This window comes from Suricata suricatta, chromosome 11 (assembly GCF_006229205.1).
Source record: "Suricata suricatta isolate VVHF042 chromosome 11, meerkat_22Aug2017_6uvM2_HiC, whole genome shotgun sequence".
Taxonomy (NCBI): Eukaryota; Metazoa; Chordata; class Mammalia; order Carnivora; family Herpestidae; genus Suricata; species Suricata suricatta.
The window spans coordinates 43,929,071-43,953,922 of NC_043710.1; the positions used below are offsets into that span (position 1 = coordinate 43,929,071).

At 36.7% G+C, this 24,852-nt stretch overlaps 1 protein-coding gene across 7 annotated transcripts in view; it reads left to right on the top strand.

Annotated features, from left to right (window-relative positions):
* The window catches only part of BTBD10 (BTB domain containing 10), an 89,734-nt gene that overhangs the window by 14,375 nt on the left and 50,507 nt on the right, over positions 1-24,852 (top strand). For 2 of the 7 annotated variants that reach the window (XM_029914572.1, XM_029914574.1), the window contains exon 2: positions 9,260-9,415. The exons of 1 other annotated variant lie outside the window; for it this stretch is intronic. In XM_029914572.1, the coding sequence (XP_029770432.1) occupies positions 9,315-9,415 (101 nt within the window). In that variant the 5' untranslated portion in view covers positions 9,260-9,314. Of the gene's footprint in view, positions 1-8,097; positions 8,117-9,259; positions 9,416-9,698; positions 9,750-13,942; positions 14,277-24,852 lie in introns of those variants that run through there. 4 more of the 7 variants (XM_029914573.1, XM_029914576.1, XM_029914570.1 and 1 more) reach the window with 4 other exon arrangements.

The window sequence follows — 24,852 nt, forward strand, 5'->3', positions numbered from 1 at the left end:
GCTTTTAGTGTCATACCTAAATGGAATGTATTGGTTAATATGGCAGACAGACTCTAAGTTAGTTCCTATGATCCTTGCTTGCTGGTGTTCATGCCCTTGTGTGTGAGCAGAATTTGTGATTTCCTTTTAACCAGAAAAGATGTTAAAGGTAATGAGATGTTCCCTAATTATAAAACTTCATTTTGCCAGCATGTTTGCTGTCTCTCCATCATTAGTTTTGAATCCTACTACTCTGAGGAAATGAACTCTTACAGTCGCGGTAAGCTTGGAAGTGGATCCTTCTTTAGTTGAGCCTCCAAATGAGGATCTACTCATGGTTGATACCTTCATTGTATCCTTACAGAGGACCCAGCTAAACTCTGCCAGATTCCTGACCAGCAGAAACTGAGAAAATAATAATGTGTATTGTTGGAAGCGATTGGGTTTGTGGTAATTTGTTAGGTAGTTAGGTAGCAGGGAGGCTTTTATCTCCAAAAGGAAGAAGAATTTAAAAATTTTAAGCTTCTTGGATGCAGCAAGAATACTATGATAAAAATAACTGAAGGAGTTTTAGAAACGAGGATGATTGGTTTGTTCTTCCATACATTAAAATTTACAGTTTAAGCTAACAGTGAAATAATTGTTCTCATCTAAGTACTATAGGAATGACATAAGGTTTTGATTTAGATCCTAAAAGTGTTATCAGCAATTTTGTCCAAAGTACCAGGTCCTTTGATGACCCTGGAAAGTCTAAGGTATTTTTGATGTTAAGTACAACAGAGAGGGTCAGTTCCCTGGAGAAATGAAGAAAATTGAAAGTGTGGGGCTCCTCGGTGGCTCAGTTGGTTAAGTGTCTGGCTTTGGCTCAGGTCATGATCTCACGGTTTGTGGGTTCGAGCCCCTCATCGGGCTCTGTGCTGACAGCTAGCTCAGAGCCTGGAGCCTGCTTCGGATTCTGTGTCTTCCTTTCTCTCTCACTCCCCCCTGCTCTAGCTGTCTTTGTCTCTCAAAAATAAATAAATAAATAACATAGAAAAAAAAAAAAGAAAATTGGAACTGAATAGAACTCCTATCCCTTCCTGTACTCCTGTGTTGTGCTTATTTTAGTGTTTTGGTTTTTTTTTTTTTGAACTAGGACATGGATGATACCATTTTTATCTTTTTATTTCAACCATCTAGCACATTGTAGGTGCTTGGTAATTGTTGAGCAGCTACCTAGGAATTCTCAGTGTTTTCTGTAATCTCAAAAGGCAAATAGAAAGTCATAAATGAGCTAATGAAATATAATACAAAACTTGCATTCAGTAGTCTACTAGAGAAAGTCAACCATGTGCCCAGCACTGTGTTACTGTATAAGCTTTCCTGTTTTTTTTTTAAGTTTATTTTTTGAGAGAGAGAGCACGTGCTTGAGCAGGGGAGGGGCATGACCTGAGCCAGAATCAAGAGTCGGAGGCTTAACTGAGTCACCCAGGCCCTCCCTGACTTATCTATTTTTTATAATCAAATTGATTGGCAATTATAGGTAATAGATAAAATAATGGTAATGAGAATTATTTTATTTTTTCACATTTAAGGAAATTGAGGACTTGGAGGTAAAGAAGCTTCATACAACTAGTTGTATCTGATTCCAAAATTTTTTTGCCTTAGTCACTCACTCTTGTAGAAGTAGAAGGGTTCCCACCAGTTTTCATGATCAAAAGTTATGTGTGTTATTATGGCAGTGAGCAGTGGGAAGATAGCTATTAAGTATCCTTGGGATGGTAATGGGGGCAATATGATTTAGGGTTTTTGATTAAAAATTGGCTTAAGTATGTCATGCTGATATGTTTGATGATTATAAGTATTAAACATCTCTGCTAATTTTTTCATTTTCTTTTTGAATTTCTTTGTAAATTTATATCTAATAAAATTCTCTTTCTGGTGTACAGGTCTTATGAATTTTGACAAAGGCATATAGTTGCATAACTGCCACCACCGCAATCCAGATATAGAATAGTTCCATTACCACCCCCAACCCCCTCAAGTTGTGCTGTCCCTGTGTAGTTCCCCAAGCTCTAGTCCCTGGCTCTTCCGGTCTGTATCCCCATCTTTCCAAGGATGTTATAGAAATGGAATCATCTGGTATGGAACCTCTGAGTCTGGCTTCTTTAGCTTACCATGACGCTTTTGAGATTCCATTTTGTTGAGTGTGTCAGTAGTAACTCCAATTACTTATATGTTGTATCGAGAGATGCTTTCCCACCTGTATTTACAGATACTTCCATTCTTTTTTAGTCTTTCTCTGTATTCTGTGGATTGGATAATTTCTACTCCTCTTGTTTTCAAGTTTCCTTATTTTATTTTCTCATCTTATCTGCAGTTGTGCCCAGTCTATGAAATTATTATTTTAGGTACTGTTCTTTTCAGCTGCAGCTGAATTTTTCATTTTTTGATAATTTTCATTTCTCTGTTGAGAATCCCTTTCTGCCATTCATCAAGACCACCTTATTGTAGTTCTTTGAATATATTCCTTTAAATTGTTTTAAATATGTGGTTTGAAGTCATTTGCTAAATCCTGTATCTGGGCCTACTTGGAGTCACTTTCTGTTGATTGCTGTTTTACTTTTTTATTTAATTGCATCTCATAATTTTTGGCAGAAACCAGGGCATTGATTGTAATGTTCTTATGAGCATTGTGGGTTTGTTTTGTTTTGTTTTGTTCTAGTGGACTGTTAATTTGCCTGGACTCAATCTGCAGACATTCTTTCCCAAGCAATATATGCTAGCCGATATCTGTACTTAGTTCTTAACTTCTTCCAGCTACTTGGGTTTTAGTTTGGTCTCCTGGGGAGTAAGTGGAGGAAAGTTCTCCCCTACGTGTGTAGTTTGGTGGTCAGCCAAAAATTTGGGCCTAGATTACATTTGGATTTTGGAGCTCCCCCTCCCTGTGGTTCCTCTACTTCTGGATAGTTCCTCTTAATTTCTAGCTTCTCTACCTCTGGTGGTTTCTGTCCTCTGATACTCTAAGCCAATAAGAGCTTCAGCTTTCTGCTGCTTGGGCTGTGTATGGTTGGGGAGTGCACTCAGTTTTAAAAGCATCAAACTCATAGAGCTATGCTGTGCAGCTTTCAAGGGTAAATTCCTCTACCTGGAGTTTCTCCTCCATGCATGTGTAATGTAGCTGAACAGCCTTCATGTTTAGATTTTGGGTCATACCATTGTGTGGTTCTTTCACTTCCAGTATGTCTGACTTAAATTTCCAGCTGCACTTGCTCTGAACTGTTTTCTCTATTACTTTGAACTGTATGGCGGGCTGGTTTCTTTCACCATGTTTATTGGGGATGGGAAGGGCACTCAGCTTAAGAACTTCAATCTGAACTCAAAATTCTGTTCCCTTTCAGAATATGCTCTTCTTTCACTGCTTCATGCTTTGGGACATTTGCCAGTGCTTTTTTTTTTTTTAATAATTTTTAAAATGTTTTATTTATTTTTGATAGACAGAGCATGAGAGGGGGAGGGGCAGAGAGGGAAGGAGATACAGAACCGGAAGCAAGCTCCTGGCTCTGAGCTAGCTGTCAGCACAGAGCCCAACACGGGGCTCGAACCCATGAATGTGAGATCTGACCTGAGCTGAAGTTGGAGGCTTAACTGACCGAGCCACCCAGGCACCTCTTGCCAGTGCTTTAAAACAGTAGTTTAAAAAATATTTTATCCAGGTTTACATGGTGCCTGGGTAGCTCAATCAGTTAGGCGTCAGAATTCAGCTCAGGTCATGATCTCCCGGTTTGTGGGTTTAAGTACTGCGTTGGGATCAGAGCCTGGAGCCTGCTTTGGATTCTGTGTCTCCCTCCTTCTCTCTCCGCTTCTCCCCTGCTCACACTCTGTCTTTGTCTCTCTCTTTCAAAAATAAACATTAAAAAAAATTTTTTTATCCAGGCTTAAATCATTGTTTTTTGCAGGAGGCTCACACGATTGCTTAACTTGGCTGCCTTTACAGGTTTCTTTTCACCTCTCTGGTTTACTTTTCTTTTAAAAGTTGTTTCTTGGGGCATCTGGATGGCTCAGTCAGTTAAACATTGACTTTCGAGCTCAGCTCAGGTCTTGATCTTCATGTTCTTGAGATAGAGCCCCATGTTGGGCTTTGCGCTGTTAACATGGAGCCTGCTTGGGAGTTCCTTTCCCTCTTGTTTTCCCTCCACCTCTCAAAACAAATAAACTTTAGAAAAGGTTGCTCTCACCTGCTTTTTATTATTTTTTTAAGGTTTGTTTATTTATTTTTAGAGGGAGCAGGAGAGACAGAAAGAGAGGGGGAGAGAGAGAATCCAATAGGCTCCTCACTGTCAGTGCAGAGCCCAATGGGCTTGAACTAAGAAAGCGTCAGACCATGACAACCGAAATCAGGAGTCTGAGGCTTAACGAATTGAGCCACCCAGGCACCCCCTCACCTGTTCTTTTTCTTTCATAATTACCTGTAGCAGTATTCAGCCACTCCAGTTATTGGTGTTAATAGAAAAGTTCTCATATTATGACACTATTTAGAATGAGATCTCAGTAGGATGAACAAAGCCACAAGATGGCTGAGGTTTAAAAAAAAAAATTCTGGCAATAGGGAGCAAATGTATGAATTTCTGTATATCTAGCTTAGTATGTTAGAAAGAATATTGGCTTGGGGCACCTGGGTGGCTCAGTTGATTAAGCATGGACTCTTGATTTCAGCTCAGGTCATGATCTCACAGTAGGTGAGTTTGAGCCTGAGTTAGGTTCTGTGCTGACAGGCGCCTGCTTGGGATGTTCCCTCCCTCCCTCCCTCTCTCTGCCCTGCCCTACTTGTTCGCCTGCCCTTGCTTGCTCTTGCTCTCTCTCTCAAAAAAAAAAAAGTAAAATAAAAAAACACATGGGCTTACTGTTAGACTGGGATTCTAATCATAGCTCTAAGAGCTTTTCATCTATAAAACATGATAATATTAGCTTGTTTTGAGCTTTAAATAGGAGAAAATTAAAGTTACTAATCCATTGATACATAACATAGTGAGGACAGAATAAAGTCTCCATATATTATCCTTTTTTAAAAAACAAAACCCTTCAGTGGATCATTGCCATTAATTAATATTACCTGGAAATAGTATCTCAAAGACCACTTATTTGTGTTATTGTAGTCTTGAAGAGTCTGTTCTCCCACTGTCCTTTTTTTTTTTAAATGTTTTATTTATTTTTGATACAGAGAGAGACAGAGCATGAGAGGGGGAGGGGCAGAGAGAGAAGGAGACACAGAACCGGAAGCAGGCTCCAGGCTCTGAGCTAGCTGTCAACACAGAGCCTGACACGGGGCTCGAACCCACGAACGTGAGATCTGACCCGAGCTGAAGTCGGAGGCTTAACCGACTGAGCCACCCAGGCGCCCCGCACTGTCCTTTTTTAAAATGGTACTATCCAAGGGAAGAGAAGTAATCGAATGGCCTTTTTCATAGTTGACTTGTCAGTCTCTGAATGCATGTCTCTAGCCAATAGGCCAGGTTGTTCTCCTTCTACAGATTATATTTAAATTATTTAGAATTAAGATTATTTCTCTCATGCCTAAAAATAGCAATGAACTGTGACATGTTTTCTAAGAACTTTGTTTCTGGTAGTCCAGTAATTATTTGTTTGATGATTATAAGATCCATACGATAGTAAACTTTAGTTTTCCTTATATGAAGTATAAACTGAGGAGCCAAGAGCCCTAATTTAAAGGACCTTTTTATGGTAAGGAGTTTAGATCAGAAATGGAGAGCCATTAAAGTTTTTAGAAAGATAATTTTGATTACAGTGCAGCGAGTATGAACTGAATGGTGATGAAGAGGTCAACCAGAAGCCTTACTGACACATGTTAAGCGTTCAAGTGAAGGCAGCAGCCTTATGAATGAAAAGGGAGAGAAGGAATCAAAAGAAAATTTTGGAGTAGACTTGATGTTGGGAAATGAGAAGTCAAAGATGACTTCAGGGTTCTTGATTTAGTGAATAAAGAGGACACCAGCTGATGTGGGAGGCCGAGATAGAGTCTGGCGTTGTTGAATTTGGGGTGCTTATTGAAGAATTCAGATAGAGATAATGAAAAGTGTGTGTAGTATGTAAAACCTGGTGTTCTCAAGGGTTTGGTCCTCAGGGTTTTTTGGTCTGCTCTCTCCCTGGACCCAGCAAATGAAGATGGAATCCTAAAGAACATCCAAGCTTTAATGGAGATCAAGAGTTAGGGTAATAGTGCAAGAATTATGCAGGTAGGAGAGAGACACAGGATTAAGTGGTATATGGAGCCATCAACTGAGGCTTTATTCCTTTACTAGGGTGAGTTTTGGAGCACAGGAATAATGCCCAATTAGATTTAGCATCTTATAAATCTTAGTGTATCATATTTGGTTTTCAGTAAGTTCTTGAATGAATGAATTAATGAAATAAAATATAATGTCATTGTGATGCAGAGATTGGTTAAAATAGAAGAAATTATTGGACATTTCAAAATAGTGTATAATGTGTGTCATTTCTTTTATCTATTTGTAGTCTTGACTATAGCTTATTGATAACATTTAAAAGTATACCAGCACATGTAGGCAAACATATTTTTTCCAGATATCTCAACTTGAATTTCCTTTGTTTTTAACATGTTTGTAGTCTTGACTGTTGGGACTAAGGATTGGGAAGAAGTCTTTCACTTGGTGATACCTAGGTTTTATTGACAAATGTAAATATGATTTTCCAGTTGACGTTTTTGATAGCTTTCATCTGAAATTCTTTACTTTCTTTGGCTGTAAAATACATGCTTATTAATTTTAATAGAATTGATTAGTAAGACCCACTGGTATTTCCTTTCTGCTAACTACATGCTATGCACTGTAAGATGTTGGAAAATGTGGATCTGAATTTGCCTTATGTATTTTTTGAGGTTCTTTTTTTAGTCACTTTCTCCCTCATTCATCCCCCAGTGCACATATTTGGGTATCCAGAGGAGTGTGTCCTATAGTTAAAAGTCAAGAGGAGATAAAATGCTCTTGTAAAGAAATGATAATACCTAAAATCGCTTATTGGAAGACCTATAAAGTAATGAAAAAATTCTAAATCGCATTCTACACAACCTACTAAGCTTCTCTACATCTTTATTTTTCCTTTTTGTTAGTTTTTTCTTGACACTTCTTTTACCTTCTGTATGTTTCTTACTCTGTGAACACTTTTTTCTGACATTTTGCTTTGTCTCTGATTTGTTCTTGCATGTCTCTTTTGCTTCATTTCTTCTGTACAGATAACTAAATATCAAATTGAAGTTTTAAAGAGTTCCTTTTTTAGTAAATATGTTTTTATTATTAAAGACTGGGAGCGGGGCAGGATGGCGGAGAAGTAGGGACCACTGATACCTCCGCACGCCTGCAAACATAAAGACTGAAGTGAGATTGGTATTTTTTGTTTTCAAAATAGTTTTATAGTTTTTATGGTCTGATATCTGATTGATTTTTAATTATGTAGTGATCTTTAAAGAAACAGTTTTCCTTTTCCAGGAGCATTCAGCAAATAAACTGTGTGGCATTTACTTAGCAATTTGAAATAGCCCCTGTACAATTCTCCCACTTCCCGTTTTCTATTATTATTTTTTTAAACCTTACTTAAGTAGTCTCTACACCCAGTGTGGCACTTGAACTCATGAACCTGAGATCAGGAGTTCTGACTGAGACCGCCAGGTGCCCTTCTTTTCTGTTATTTTTATTTCACTCCTTGATCTCCCTACATGTTTACATGTTTTTAAAGTGTTCACTTATTGTAAGTGTTTTTGGAAACAAAGTACTAATTAACTATGAAGAAAAAAATTAAATAGCAAAAACAGTTTCTCTAAAGTAGAATTTTTTAAACCTTTTGTTTTTTATGGAAGTGTTTCTTTTTATGAGCTCTGAGATTCAAAAAAATTTTTTAAGTCTTTTCTTTTGTTTTTTTAGTGTTTATTTATTATTGATAGAGCACAAGCAGGGAAGGGGCAGAGAGCGAGGGAGACACAGAATCTGAAGCAGGCTCCAGGCTCTGAGCTAGCTGTTAGCACAGAGCCCGACGCGGGGCTTGAACCCAGGAACCGTGAGTCATGACCGGAGTTGAAGTCGGACACTCAACCGACTGAGCCATCCAGGTGCCCCTAGATTCAAGGGTAAATTTATCTTTGCATTTATTTTGTGAGATTGTACTGGAATTTTTTATAAAAGTAAGCTACAGTATTTCCCCAAATCTGGATTTCATTTAATGTTTATGCACAACTCCCCTCACTTGCCTCTATCAAATCCATCTTGGAAAAGTGTATAGAAAGCATGCAGGAATGGGTGTCAGGAAACCTATGTTCTGGTCCAAATTAGATAACTTTGTTCTGATTGTCTAACCTCATTTAGTTTTTCTTTTGGTATTTGGAGTCTTTGAAAGTCAAATTTGACTTAATGTTTCCAAATAAAATAATCCAGCCTGAGCATTTTTCAAGATCAAGACTTCATTCTGTATAATAAATTTTCATTGTTCTTTATAATCCTGCCATTTGCCAACACGTGACCTTTGGCAAAGTTACTAAACTACTGAAACTTTTCTATTCTGTTATGATTATAATGCCCACCTTGTAAGGTGGTGTGAAGATTAAATTGAATAGTGAATATACTTTAAAATATTTAGCTTAGGTGTTCTGTGAAGCTACTGTTAAGTTAGTTTTCTTATAATTTTATAACTGTACTAGAAAAAAGTCACAGGTCTTGTGTGAAAAGGCACGAAGTGTATGAATCACATCACTACTAAATCACGAAGTTTACATAGTTTAATTTTTGAGCCCACACTAAATTTCTATACAGGGGGTGTTAACTTGGTTAAGAAAATAACAGCTTTGTTATTTGGTTTTACTAGGTGATTTGTTAAGCATCTTAAAACTTTTAGTAATTAAGAAATGTATTCCAGGTGAAATTTTGTCCAAAAGACTCATTTTGTGTGGAATTGCTTTGCCTTTTTGAGTTCTATATTAATGTTTGGAAACTTGAGGTACCCAGAGGGCAGTTAAGTGTATTTGCTAAACATAAATAGCACACTGTTAAACTGTTGCATAGGGGTAAGCAGATTTAATAGAAGAATCAGATGAAAAGTCCCTAAAAAGACTTCTGGTGTTTGTTTTAATCTCATTTGTTGCAGTTTGTCTGATATTTTATAATCCTGTTCATCACTTTAAAAGTCTGTCCCAGTAGTATCAGAAAGCATGTAAACTTGTTGACTATTTTACTCTGCGTGGACTAGATTTAAAGGCCGACACTACTCTTTCGTGTAGGTTATGGGTGCTACATATGCTTTCAGAGCAGTAGTGTGAGGAAGCTGCAAGTGGGATGGCAGGACGGCCTCATCCTTATGACGGTAACTCCAGTGATCCAGAGAATTGGGATCGGAAGTTACATAGTAGACCTCGTAAACTTTATAAACATTCAAGGTAGGTAGAACGTGTGTATTTCACATATCAAAGCTCTGGTAACATCGACTTTTATACAGAACCAAACTGCATTTGGTTGTGGCAAGTCCTGCAGGGGATGGGGGCTGGTTTATTAAAAAAATATTTTTTAACATTATTATTTATTATTTAAACATTATTATTAATTATTTGCATTCCTCCTTAAAAAACTTGTACAGAAACATTTCTTTCCTTTTAATTTTCTTACATTTGTTTTTATTTGAATTTTTGTTTCTGTTTCTAAGTAATGTTAAATTTTCCTTAGTTGACCCTGTGAATAAATGCTATAATTAAACTGTGAACCTCGACAAGACAGGTTAGTTCTTTGTTTTTAAAACTCTCTAATTGAGATTTGTTTTGTGTTCTAAGTATATCATCTGTGTAGATTCTATATAATAATTTACAGGTTGTGTCATATTTGTTGTCATCTCGATACTAATGGGTAAATCAGTCTTTCTGCAATGGCTCTATTGGTTCATTTAAAGTTTGATGCATTAAATGAAATTCATCTCAAAAATTTCGGCCCATTTATACATTATATGTAAAGGTTTGATTTTGTGCTGTGACTTAATAAGGAATACATCATGTAGAACACTTTATTGTCTGATAATCTGCGGTGTTGATTGGCAGCTCGGAAACAACACATTGCAGGTATGTAAGCATGCTTTCCTATAGAGTATTGTGCTTTGTGACTGTTTACTTAGGGAATATTATCAAGCATTTAACTTAACCTGAATGTAAAATTCTAATCACAGATAACTGTTACTAGTTTTCTTAAAAATGCCATGATACTGAAATCCTTTTTGTAGTTTTTTTTGTTTTGAAACCCTTTTTACAATTTTAAAGAAATAATTCAGGTACTTTTATACCATAAACTATAGCTGGAAAATAGAAATTTGTACTTTTTAAAAAAGACTCCTGACAAGATGTCTATCTTTATTGTGGACTTTTAAGGTGATGAGGTCTTGAGTGACAAAGTTGAGTTGACTTACTAATTTATAAGTGCAGAGCAATGGTATGCGTGTTTTTTGGTTTATTCATTTCTTTGGTGCATATGTGTGTGTGCTTCAACTGGTGCTCTAGTACTTTTTCTCCATCCTGCTTACATGGATAATTTTGTCTGTGAGATTAAAGAGAAATTAATTTTATCTCATTAAGTATGGGCTATTTATATCTGCTATGTTGTGTACATTTTCCAGGTGAATTTTTTGTTATCCTTTCTAGTTTATAATATTTTTTTTTTGCTAATGTACAGTACTGCATTGTATATGAAGTGGTGACAAGGTGAAAATAAGCTATTGTTTATTTTATATAAGGTACATGTATACAATGAGGAGAATTTATAAAAACTAATAGGGCTTTTTTCATTCCCATTATTTTATTTCAATGGCAAATATAGCCCTTCTTGATATCTATGACATTGGTAACTTTTTGATACTCTTTTTAGGTAGACTGCAGTAATACTGGTTGTTTAAGTGAAAAATAGTAAAGAGGAATAGAAAAGAAATACCAATACATTAAGCTTCTTTTACCCACATTTATGGAAATTCTGTCCAAGGGAAAATAGCTTACTTTTAGAGACCTCTTGATCTTACACAGTTAGGAACATATGACTTAGGATACTTTAAAAGGATATACAATTTGACTTTTTAAAAGTCAAATTAATATTAAATTAATTGGGAGATTTTAAAAACTAACAATCAGCATATATTGTTGAGAACTGGTACTCAGTGCAGGAGAGATGCCGAAGTTTGTCAGGGATCAGGTTGCCTGGGTGGCTCACTTGTTCTGCTCAGGTCATGATTTCGGGGTTTGTGAGATCAAGCCCCACATTGGGGATTTTCTTTCTCCCTCTCTTTGCCCCTCCCTCACATGCATGTGTGTGCATGCACTCTGGCAAAATAAATAAAATAAACTAAGAAAACAAACAAACAAACTTTGTCAGGGTACCAGCCTGGAATGCTTTAATATCCACATGTGAAACAATTAGAGGACAGCAGGGCACTGAGCTGTGGTAGCGAGTTGCAGTAAAATAAGAGTTCAGAGGATTCAGTATCATCTTACCTTAAGTAGGTGAAAATGAGACTTGAATTAATCCTTGGATGATTAGGTAGATTGAGGAGGACATTCCTGCCAGGGACTTTCTGTAGATAACCTTGGCTAGGTTTGAAGGTGGAGCTCTATGAATAGTATTACCGTCCCCCTTTGACAGGTGAAAAAAAATGAGGTTAATAAACTTGCCTAAGACCATCCAAATTCTAAATGGCAAAGCTAAAATTTATAAACAAACTTCTCATTCTTTTTATTTTTAAAATTTTCCATAACTTATTATGGTACGTTTTAAATATATGTAAAGTAGAGAAAACGATATAATAAACCCCTCTGTACACATCTCTCAGCTTCAGGTTATATCAACTCATGACCAGTTGGGTTTCATTTATGCTTCAACCTACTCTCATCCTTTTTTTGATCTTGTGTATTTAGGGATATTTAAGTGAAAGAAAGCCCAACTGAAGACTGGCTTAAGTTAGAGGTTTATTTTCTTTCTTCACAGGTAGGGCTTGAGGTGGATTTAGTGGTGTAGGTATGCTAGAATCAAAAATCTCTGATATTCTTAGCTTTTCTCATGATTGCAAGATGGTTCTAGCCATCATGTCCACCTTCCAGACAAGAATGAGGTAGAAGGGAGAAGGGGACAATGGGAGAGGGGTTTCATTTATATTAGGAAATTAAATTTCTCAGAAATTTCCAGCAAGCATCTGCTTATAAATCATTGGCTACAATTATGTCATATGGTCATCTCTGGATCATAGAGGCTAAGAAATATAGATGGGCATGTTGCCACCTCAAACAGAGTTGGGGATTTAAATTTATAAAAAGTTAATGTCTTAGTCTGTTCAGGCTGCTATAAGAGAACACTGTAGATCAAGTGGCTTATGAACAACAAATTTATTTCACATGGTTCGGGAAGCTAGAGAGTCCAATAGTAGGGGCTGGCACATTTGATGTCTGATAAGGACTCCCAGGATCAGACAACTGTCTTTTTGCTGTGTCCTCACATGATAGAAGGGGCTAGGAATCTCTCTGGGGTCTTTTTTTTTTTTTTTTTTTTTTTTTTTTTTTTTAATAAAGAATGAATCCATTTCATGAGGCCTTTGTCCTCAACCTAATTACCTCCTCGCCTCCAAATACTGTTGCATTGGAGGAATACATTTTAACATATGAATTTTGGGGGGAACATTCAGTCTTTAGCAGCAAAGAAATAAGCATGCCTTATTTCTTGTTGATTCAGTTTTTACACAATTTAAAAAGTTGTCTTGTTAAAGCCTATATTTTGTTCTAGTCACCTTTTGGAATTGCCTGTAGTTTTCGGTCTTTTTTCTCCCCCACTTTTCCTTACTGGCAAGTGTAAAAATAAATTTCTTGAATTCTATTACTATATATGTGTGCTTACTCGTGAGGTTTGAGGATTTAGTGGGTATTGGCTTGTGGTTTCATTTCCATCTAATAAACTTTAAGTTACTTTCTTTTCTGAATTTTCTTTTGCATATAGATTTGGTGTATATAGCACTGTGATATAAAAGACAAGACAAGGAAGCTAATCTCAACACAGATGTACTTCAGGATGTCCATGTTCCCTCTGGCTTAAGCAAGTACACGCAAATAAAGGAGTTAATAAATTACTGAACTTTATTTCTTTTTGAGTAGTGTGTAGTTAATACGTGTATAGAGGAGTTTGTAGCTTGCTGAAAGGTTAAAGATCACTTCAGCTGAAGTGTGTTTGGCCTGAATTGCAACAACTTTCTTTATAAATTATAGTTTTTGTATTTAAAGAGGGAAAAGAACATCTTTTCTGTACAACTAATATTAAAATGGCTAGATTGACAATATGCCTAAAGGCTCTTGAATATTTGAATTGGGTTAAATACAACTATTTAAAACTCAGATCTGCAGTCTGCTCAGGTTACTAAAGATAAACGTATCATAACATTCAATATTAGACTTTACTGCAAGGTTTCATTCCACATACAAGTACGCATGCTCACTTCTTCTGAGACTGCGTGAAGATTGAGCTTTACAGTTTCCTTTTTAAGTCACTTTGTAGTCTCAGCAGTAGTTTAGTAATGGAAAAGTTTGGTTGCTTTAAAGAATAGTTCTTGAGTGGATTCTTAAAGTACAAATAATATCTTTCCTTTGTTTTTAAAGAGAAGCTTTACTGCCCAGAATGAATACATAATAAAATATTGAAAGGAAAAAAGAAAGTTAGCTGCATCCTAGTGTTCTAAAACCTGGCAAGCTGGCAGAGCTAGAATTAGCATTACAGATGGCATTTGGCAACATAGCTACATATCACTAAGCCCTCCTCTCCTGAGTTTTCTTCAGCCTGTCTATCAATTACAATATCCAATCACTGCACAGCGATGGAGAAATGGGATGATCACAGCTCACACGATGCTGTTTGGTTAGAAACGTCAGTGCTGCACAACCCACGGCTGAGTCAGTGTCTGTGAGAAAATGAACTGAATTAATACATAGAGGGGGTTGTGTCTCTGAACATTTGGAGCCTAAATAACCGCAGTAGCATTATTACATAGTAGAGGGAGGAAAGCTAGAGGAAGTCTGTGGACAGGCGAGGTAGGGGGAGCCTGCATATTTCTGATTGTTCAGAAGAATCTTGAAGATGATGGAAATATCAGATGTGCTAAAGTTTCCTAGTAATGCCCAAGGATGCTGACCTGGCTTTCAGTGCTGCATTGTTTGAAAAAGCAGAGTCCCTATATACTCTGATTTCAGAATTTTTTTCTTGTTTTTGTGTGTCTACCTTGGCATATACTAAAGCAAGGTGTGTATTAATTTATTACATGATATCACTATAATTCTGTACATCTATAAATATGAAAGATTGAGAAAGATGTTTGGCCTTTGTTTCATTATGATCATTTACTTTTCTGGATGAAAAAGATCATATGTCTTGATTGTCAGCTTAATGGCAAGTTATTTAAAAATAAATGGAGTGTGTTTTTTGTTTTCATGGGTTTGATGCTTTGTTTTTTAAGTTGTTTAAAGTGTTAGTAGAATCTTCATGTAACTTGAATGCATTATATTTGGTATTGTTTTTTATGAATATAAAAAATTTAAGGAAAGGCAATTTAAAATATTTTTAATATGTTTGAAAATTAAATTCAAGGCATATAAATGAAATAATTGAAATAATTTCTTAACGGGGTAGATGTATTTTTACTTTTGGATGAATTATTAGTTGACCCACTTACATGTAGTAGTATTTGACAAAACTGAATACATTTGAATGATAAGTTTTAATTGGTTAAAATGACTTTTTTCCTAGTCTTTTAGAGCGTAGACTCTGAATAGATGATCTAGATGCTGCCATTGAAATAGAGAGTAAATCAGATAAGTTTTTGGATTATTGCAAGTTGATTTTCAACCAGACAGAATTTATAAGTAAAGATAATTGTTGTTGCTATGAGATATTCAATCTTAACAGATGACATTGCTTACTTTATTTTTATTTGGAACTTTTAGCTCAGTGTTAAACAATTTGATTTATTTTGTTCTTTTGTCCTCATTATTCCTAGCCTACTGACCCTTCATTTTTGGTGGGTTTTGGAGGGACTGGACATATACATTTTAAAATTATTAATGGTTCTAAATGGTTCATAACAGCCTTTCCTTGAAATGATGGAAAATCCTTGTGATTTTCCCTGTTTAATTTCTAAAAGTTTGAATGGTCATCTTTATGGCTCTCATACTTATATATTTAGGCTAACTAGTGGTATCTTGTATTGGCTTTTTTTGTGGTTTGGTGTCCAGAAATGTTTTTCTAAGCTTGTTTTAGAAATAGTTATAAAAGCAGAAATCTCAAGCTAGACCTTTTTGTCTTATACTTTATAGAATATTTTCTCTGGTTTTGTTGGTTCTTTTAAAATAGTAATGCCTGTGTTATTGTAAAAGTGATACATATTCATTGCATGAATTTATAAATACAGAAAGCACATAAAAGAAAACAAAAATGTTATGCTGTGATCAAAAGAAATAGTACTTAAATATTTTTGCATATGACCTTTTTTGTGAATATATAAAAATATAAAATCACATATATTTGAAAGTGGTTTTGAATTATTACTACTGTATATACTGTTATATAACCCTTTTAAAAAATACTTAACCATGAACATCCCCTGTGTCACAAAATAGTCTTCCATAGCATAATTATAAAGAACTGCATAGTGTTTTGTGTGTATATAATTTGTTAACTTGCCAATTTGAGTTTTCCTAACTTTTGATTAGAGAAAAGATCAACATGATTCTATAGGATAAATTTCTCTTAAAAAGGAAGAATGTCTAAGGACATCAAAATATAATTTTGATATTTTTCAGACAAAAAGATCCTTAGTGTGATTACACAATAAACTCCTTAAAGATATGCACTACTTTAAAAATAGCAAATAGCTAAGATTGTCATGATAAAGTTTATAAAAAAATAAATCTTTATAAAAATAAGGAAAACGGGAACCCAGATGAGCTGAGACATTAAAAAAAAAATGCTAAGACCAACCAAAAGGTTTCTTGTAGTAATACATTTAAAAAGGTTATCAAGGGAATTATAATAATAATGCCTGGCAATGAAAGAAGGAAAAAAAAACCTTAGCTTTTAAGAAGCTTTTCTTTTAAAGAGGAAGAGCAAACCACCACTACCACCAATAATACATAACAACAAAGCAAACATTGCTATGAAGGACATTAAAAAAAAAAATAGGGTATAGAGGTAAAGAGTGCATCTAGTTAAATGGATTACCTTCTCAGCCAGTTGAAACATCTTAACATTTACAAAAGGAAATGCCTACAACATTTTAAACTTATTGATATTATTTGTGGTTTCTAAAGGTTTTAGGAGAAAACAAGAAGTTCTAAAAGATAGGGGAATCTAGTTCTAATTTTGAGAAGTAGGTTTTAGAACAAAAAATGCAAAGAGTAGTTTTATGACTAACTTGGAGAAAAATAGGTTAAAAATGATCCAGAATGGGTTTCCTAAAAATAGATGGTCAGAGCAACTTTGATTTTTTTTTTTCTTCTGATGCAGTTGTTAGACTAGCAGCAATATCATGTATTTGGACTCAAGCTTAGTTTTTTGTAAAGTCGTTTTTTATGTCCTTGGGTATATGGTGAAGGAAAAATGAGTTAGCTATAAGTTGATTATGTTAACATAGTTTTGATTTTGAATGACCCTACCCACGATTATTGATCCTGGAAGGTGGCTTTGTTCTTGGCTTTGTCTCGTTGTACATCTGGAAAAGGCAAATGATCAAATTTATAGGTGACCATGAACAAAGAAGGATAGTGCATGATAAACTAAATGATCCAGTATGCTCTCTGAGTTTGTATTGTTGGACTAAATTAAAATGAAAAAAAATTTTTTTTACATCTGTGTAAGACCTGAACAACCCTAACACACCTTAAGTTAGCCTGGCTTTACAGCATTGCACATGGTATTACTGCCATCATCCCATTTTCTCCCTCACCCTCCCTGCCAAAAAAGTCATCATGCTTAATGGGAAAGAAGGCTAGAGCCACTCTGCTGTTAAACCAAAGTATTGTTTCTTTAGTTCTATGAATATTCATACAGAGGAAGGATGTGAAGAAGTTGGAAATCTTGTAAGTTTAAGTAACTGATTAGAGGTCTTGGGGACAGCTCGGATTGATATTAAGGAATCTAGTTATAAGAGGCATTTCGGATATGTGAAGGGTTTGCCCTTTGGAAATGACATTAGACTTGGTTTGAGTCAGACTTGAGGTTGAAGGCATGAGCTCAGAAGGTGAACTGCTTAGTTTACATCTCAGACCTGCCATTTAATTTGGTATCTAATTTTAGGTGAATTCCTTAGCTGCTAAGCTTCTATTTTCTCAACTGGGGATGGTTTTGAGGATTAAATGAAAATATATGTAAAGTGCTCAGAATTGTCCCTGGCCTGTATTAACTGTTCAGATGTTAGTGTTGTTATTGTTGTTTAGTCCTAGTAGATAGGGCTAGGGAGTGGTTCTCACTGGTGAGAGGCATGATTTTGTCCCTCATTGGGCTTTGGTAATATCTGAAGGCATTTTTGGTTGTTAACAACTAGGAAGAGGGTATGCTACTAGTGCCTAGTGGGTGCTATTAAACATCTCATAGTGCATAGGACAATTCCCCACAACAAAGAATTAACTGGTCCAAATTCTGAAGTAGGGTCAGATGACAAGGTTTAATTAAGCTTATTGTTAAGAAAAATTGTCTGAAAATCAGAGCTATCCAAAGATGGAACAAAACTGTTAAAAAGAAAAAACAGGTTACCTTCCCTATCGTTAACAGCAATAGGTTAGCCAATTTATGAGGACTTGGTAGATGAGATTCAGAAATTAGATAGGTTTTTGGAATACATTTTCTAAAAGGGTTTCCCTGAACTTAGATTGTGTTTCTATGGGTATTTCTCGTGATAATAATCCTTAGGCATATCAAATGCCCAGTATCAAAGGGCCACTGATGTAAATTCTCTCATTCTGTAATTTTATCAGTCTAGGTTTAGTTTAGCAGGGTAGTGTAGAGTTTTAATTTAATTTTCATTTATATTAAGGTTGTTTTATTGAAGCATGGAGATAGGACCTCTGGGCAGAAAGAGCTGCCTAGATTTTTAATTTTAATTCTTTTACTGCTTAAAATTTTAGCATGATGCATAGAGAAGAGAATTTAATGGAATAAGTCTGTTTTCAAAAGGACATTTGAGGGGGCGCCTGGGTGGCTCAGTTGGTTAAGCATCTGACTTCAACTCAGATCATGATCTCATGGTTTGTGAGTTCAAGTCCTGTGTCGGACTCTGGGCTTGAGAGCTCAGAGCCTGGAGCCTGCTTCTGGTGTCTCCCTCTCTCTGCTCCTCCTCAGTTCATGCTCTGTCTCTCTCCAAAAAAAGTAAATAAGTGGTTAAAAAAAAAAAGGACATTTGTAAGCATAAATGATTGTGGGGTTGCTATAATTTCTCTCTAGAAACATGTTTTGTGAAACTCTTTTGTTAAAACGTTCACAATTTGATATATATTTCTAAAACTAAATCTTGTATTTGTACTTAACACCTTTTCCCCCCACTGGTTTACTTCCCCCCCTTTAGTAATAAGTAGGATAGGTACCCCATATTTATTTATTTATTTATTTTAATTTTTTTTCCTGCTTTTTATTTATTTTTGAGAGACAGAGACAGCATGAGCAGGGGAGCATCAGAGAGAGAGAGTGGGAGACACAGAATCTGAAACAGGCTCCAGGCTCTGAGCTAGCAGTCAGCACAGAGCTCGACGCGGGGCTTGAACCCACAAACTGTGAGATCATGACCTGAACCGAAGCTGGATGCTCAACCGACTGAGCCACCCAGGCGCCCCTCCATATTTATTTTTAAAAAATCATTTTGAAGCACCTTTAATAGTATGTGATTATGTATGAATTATAATGTTACTCTGAATCATGAATAGCAACTGGCATAAAGTGCTATTTGTTGAATGAATGACTAATCAGTAGATATAAAATATACCTGACCATTAATTTGCATCTGTGAAGTTTTTTAATAGTGGTTAGTTATAGTTTAAAGCTACTTTATAATTTTCTATGGCAGGGAGTTGCTTGAGAATATCAAGTATATAGAGATTTCCAATTCTTAAATTTTTATCTCCAACTTGGACCTTTCCCCTGAACTTTAGACTTAGGTGTCTAACTCCTTATTTGATGTCTGCGTTGGCTGTTGAATAAACATCTCATTCTTTAACATTCTAATATATATGTATCCTTTCCAAACCTAATCTTCCCACTCTCATTCTCATGTAGGAAATGGAACTTCCATTCTTTTAAGTTGCTCAGACCAAAATCATAAAGTTCTCCTTGATTCCTCCCTCTCACATCCTACATTTGATTTCTGAAATCTCAAGGTCATTTTTAAATATGTTTGTTTATTTGAGGGAGAGAGTATGAATAGGGGATGGGCAGAGATTGGGGGTGGGATGGGGGTGGGACAGAGTATCCAAAGTGTCAGCGCATAGTCCTATATAAGGCTCAGTCCCATGATCTGTGAGATCATGACCCTTCCTGAAGTTGAACACTTAACCAACTGAGCCACCGAGGCACCCCTGAAATTTCAAAATCTTTTATTTTTAAAATGATTTATTTATTTTTGAGACAGACCAGCTCTGAGAGGGGGAGGGGCAGAGAGACACAGAATTCGAAGCAAGCTCCAGGCTATGAGCTGTCAGCACAGAGCCTTTCGCGGGGCTTGAACCCACGTATGTGAGATCATGACCTGAGGCGAAGTTGGAGTCTTAACCAACTGAGCCATCCAGGCGCCCCTCAGATTCTTATTCATTAAAATATATTGGCTAGTCCACTCTTTGCCATGGTTTCTGCTACAACCCTGGTCCTAGTCACTTTTAGCTCTCACCTGGATTCTTTGCAGTAGCCTCTGAATTGGTCACTTGATTCTACCTTTGCAAACTTTCTTCCATTGTCCATTTGATCTAACATAAGATAGATTACACTTCACTGGTACCCATTTCACTCAGATCAACAGTAAAAAACTCTGTATTTATTTAAATTCAAATTAATTAACATACAGTGTAGTATTCGTTTTAGGAGTAGAACCCAGTGATTTCATCACTTGCATATAACACCCAGTGCTCATTCTAACAGTTGCCCTCCTTAATGCCCGTCACCCATTTAGTACATCCCGTACCCACCTCCCCTCTACTAACCCCCAGGTTTGTTCTCCGTATTTAACTCTCTCATGACTTGCCTCTCTTCCTCTTTTTATCTTATTTTTCCTTCCCTTCCCCTATGTTCGTTTGTTGGGTTTCTTAAATTTTACATATGAGTGAAATCATGATATTTGACTTCTTCTGATGACTTATTTCACTTAGCATAATACACTTTAGTTCCATCCACATTGTTGCAGATGGCAAGATTTCATTTTTTTTGATCCTGGAGAAATATTCCTGTGTGTGTGTGTGTGTGTGTGTGTGTGTGTGTGTGTGTGTGTGTATCTTTTATCATTCATCAGCTGATGGCATTTGGGCTTTTCCTGTAATTTGGCTATTGTTGATCGTGTTGCTGTAAGTATTTGGGTGCATGTTCCCCTTCAAATCAGCATTTTTGTATCCTTTGGGTAAATATCTAGTAGTGCAGTTGCTGGGTCTTAGGGTAGTTCTATTTTTAATTTTTTGAGGAACCTCCATACTGTTTTCCAGAGTGGCTGCACCAGTTTGCATTCCCACCAACAGTGCAAAGATGTTCCCCTTTCTCTGCATTATTGCCAACATCTGTTGTTTCCTGAGTTGCTAATTTTAGCCATTCTGACAGTTGTGAGGTGGTATCTCATTGTGGTTTTGATTTCTATTTCCCTGATGACAAGTGATGTTGAGCATCTTTTCATGTGTCTGTTGGCCATCTGTAGGTCTTCTTTGAAGTATTGTCTATTAAACAATTTTTTTGTTTATTTTTGAGACAGAAACAGAGCATAAGCAGGGGAGGGGCAGAGTGAGGGAGACACAGAATCTGAAGCAGGCTTCAAGCTCTGAGCTGTCAGCACAAAGCCTGATGTGGGCCCTGAACTCATGGATTGTGAGATCATGACCTGAGCTGAAGTCGGAGACTTACCTGACTGAGCCACCCAGGTTCCCCTGGAGAAATGTCTATTGATGTCCTCTGCCCATTTTTAAATTGCATTATTTTTGGGGGTGTTAAGTTGTATACATTCTTTATATATTTGGATACTAACCGTTTATCAGATATGTCATTTGCAAATATATTCTCCCATTCCGTTGGTTTCCTTTTAGTTTTGTTGATTGTTTCATTCACTGTGCAGCAACTTTTTATCTTGATGAAGTCCCAATAATTCATTTTTGTTTTTGTTTCCCTTGCCTTCTGAGGCATGTCTAGCAAGAAGTTGCTGTCGCCAGGTGAGAGGTTGTTGCCTGCTTTCTAGGATTTTAGAAAATTAGGTCTTTTTCAACCATTTTGAATTTTTGTGCATAGTATAAGAAAGTGGTCCAGTTTCATTCTTCTGCATGTTGCTGTTCAGTTTTCTCAGCATCATTTGCTGAAGAGACTGTCTTTTTTTCCATTCAATACTCTTTACTGGTTTGTCGAAGATGAGTTGGTCGTACATTTATGGATCCATTTCTGGGTTCTTTATTCTGTTCCATTGATCGATGTCAGTTTTTGTGCCAGTACCATACTGTCTTGATGATTACAGCTTTGTAAAGTGGCCTAAAGTCCCAAATTGTGATGCCACCATCTTTGCTCCCCCCCCCCCCAGCATTAGTTTGGCAATTCTAAAAGCTCTGTAAACATTGTTTTATGGTCCTTCATAATCTGGTCCTAGTCTCTGAGCTCATCTTTTAACATTGTCCTTGCTTTCTGTGCCTCAGCTATCCTGACCTTGAGTGCCTTGAAAAAAGCCAAAGATTACTCTTGTCGGAGGGTCTTTGCTTGCTCATATATTCTCATAGTTCTGTTTCCCTCTTCCTTAGAACTCTGCTCAGGCATCTCCTCAGTCCCACCTTGACCACTCTATGTAAAATAGAACCTCATTCCTCAAGATGATGAATCTCTGCCCTCTTTACCCTGCCTTCCCCCCCCATAACACTTATCACTATATGATATTTAATGTATTTATTTGTATATATTCTGTGTTTTTCTCCCCTAGATTGTATTAATTTTGAAGGACAGAGTCTTTCTTGATTATATCCATCAGAACTAGAATAGTAAATAGCATACAATTTGTGTTCAGTGAATAGTTGGTATCTTGAATGCATACTAAATTTTGAGGAAAAAAGATGGGGAGTAAGAGTACTTTTAGTTATTACAGGGTTTAGTTGTCATTGTATATTGTAAGCATCTGATACCTATTGGTGAATTAAAACTGTTATTTTGGGGCACCTAGGTGGCTCAGTCATTTGGGCCTCCAACTTTGGCTCAGGTCATGATCTCACAGTTGATGAGTTTGAGTCCTGCTGTTTGAGCTCCAGGCACTGTGCTGACAGCTCAGACCCTGGAGCCTGCCTCGGATTCTGTGTCTCCCTTTTCTCTCTACACCCCACCCCCTCTCAAAAATAAACATTAAAAAAAAAAATCTATGTTATTTTTTAGAACTGAAAAAATTATCAGTATAACATTTAGATGCTATAACTTCAGTTCAGAGACTCCTGTTTGGAGAGGTTCTTGCCTAGGAACATCTTCCTTTATTAAAAAAGTTCAAAAACCAGCAACAAAGTAATAGACATTTTGAAAGTTAAAGAAGCCTCTGGCTCCTTTGCTGTTTGTGTGAAATTAGTTTTTATCAGTTGGGAAAACTTTTACCTTGGTAGTAACATTAAAGCTTTGCCCTGATGGGGTACTTTCTGTCAGAATTTCAATTGACTTCAAAGATGAGGTGCTTTTAAAATAGTCACACAACAATAAATGAAACTTCTTTTTTTAAAATTTGAGTATAATTAACATACACTCTTATATTAGTGTATGTATTACAATATAGTAATTTAACAATTCTATATATTACTCATCACTCATCAAGATATTCTCCTCTATTTGTCCCATCTCCCCACTCCCCTCTGCCAACTACCAGTTCTCCAAATTTAAGAGGGTTTTTTGTCTCTTTTTTATCTTTGTTTTGTTTCTTGAATTCTACATATGATTGAAATCCTATGGCATTTGTTTTCTCTGAATGACTTATTTCACTTATGGGATTATTCCTTCTAGGTCCATCTGTGTTGTTGCAAATGGCAAGGTTTCATTCTTTTTGATGGCTGAGTTAATAGTCCATTGTATGTGTATATACACCATAGATACATATCACATCTTTTTTATTCATTCACCTATCACTGGGCACCTGGGTTGACTCCCTGTCTTGGCTGTGGTAAATAATAATTGCAGTAAACATAGGGGTACATATATCTTTTCAAATTAGTTTTTTTCATTTTCTTTGGATAAATATTCAGTGGAATTATTGGATCATAGAGTAATTCTGTTATTAATATTTTGAGGAAGCTTCATACCACCATATCTTATGGAACCTTTTCCACGATGGCTGCACCAATTTACCTTCCCACCAACAGTGTACGAGGGTACTTTTTTCTATGGAACTTTCTTGCTGCTACCCCTGGGTCTGCCTTACTAGACTTGTTGGCTATCTGACAATAGTATTTTTAGGAAGAGAAAGATGTTAGGATATAGGACTAGTATTTTTTTTTAATTTTTAATGTTTATTTTTTGAGAGACAGAGTGTGAGCAGGGGAGGGGCAGAGAGAAGGACACACAGAATTTGAAACAGGCTCCAGGCCCTGAGCTGTCAGCACAGAGTCTGACATGGGGCTCAAACCCACAAACCATGAGATCATGACCTGAGCGAAGTTGGCTGCTTAACCCACTGAGCCACCCAGGCGCCCTATAGGACTAGTATTTAAACTATTCTTGGGCTATATTACATTTCTTGCTAAAGTTGTCTTTAGTGGGGAAATCTGCGATTTAAGTATTATTTAAGATATTTCTACGGGCTTAGTTCCCCGTGGCCCAGGCGCATGGTGTGCGGCTGAACTCCTCCCCCGCAGGCCCCGGCCCCCACCCGATTGCTTGCGGGCTCGCGCACCTTCCCAGGCGGGCGGGCCCCGGGCTCGGAAGGCTCTAGGCAAGTGACGATTGGCTGACGTGGTGGCCATGCGTTGGGCCTCAGAAACTCGGGGCAAGTGCCCAGAGTCGGCTCACCAGGCAGTGCCTGGCGCATCTCAGCTAATCCAAAAGTAAATGAGGAACTTAGAAAAAGATTGCCAACTCCAGATCAACATATTTAGAGAAAATTGGAAAAGGAGGAGCTTACGACAGCTTTACTTGAGGACTTTTTAAAGAACGCAGAATTCTAGCTGTGAGCTTCAAATCTTGGAGCAAAAACCAGAGACATTGCCAGAGCAAACAAGAACAGAAGTACAAATGGAGGACTGGTCAAAAGAGGTCACATTGCTGTGGAAGTCCTGTTGTTCAAATTATAGACAAAAGGATCTCTAAAAAACCAAAGGAATTATTTTTAATATATCTAAAGATCTAGAGACTGTGGAGGAAATACTTCTCATAAGTGTAGAATAACCAGGAAAGAAGTTAAGCAAGGGAGCTGCTGAAGCTCTTAGGACACTTAAAGAAAGAAAGGGTTAGCTAAAGACATAGATGCATAAATAGTTTGCAGAAGAAACAGACTACAATAGACATGACTGAAACATCATTAAGAAAATTTGCGGTGGAGCCAAGATGGCGGACAGGAAGGGAGCTCTGTAAATTCCGTCCACCCTATCTATCAAACTGAGAAGGACATTACTCTCATCTGCGAGAGTGGAAGGAGAAAATACGGACT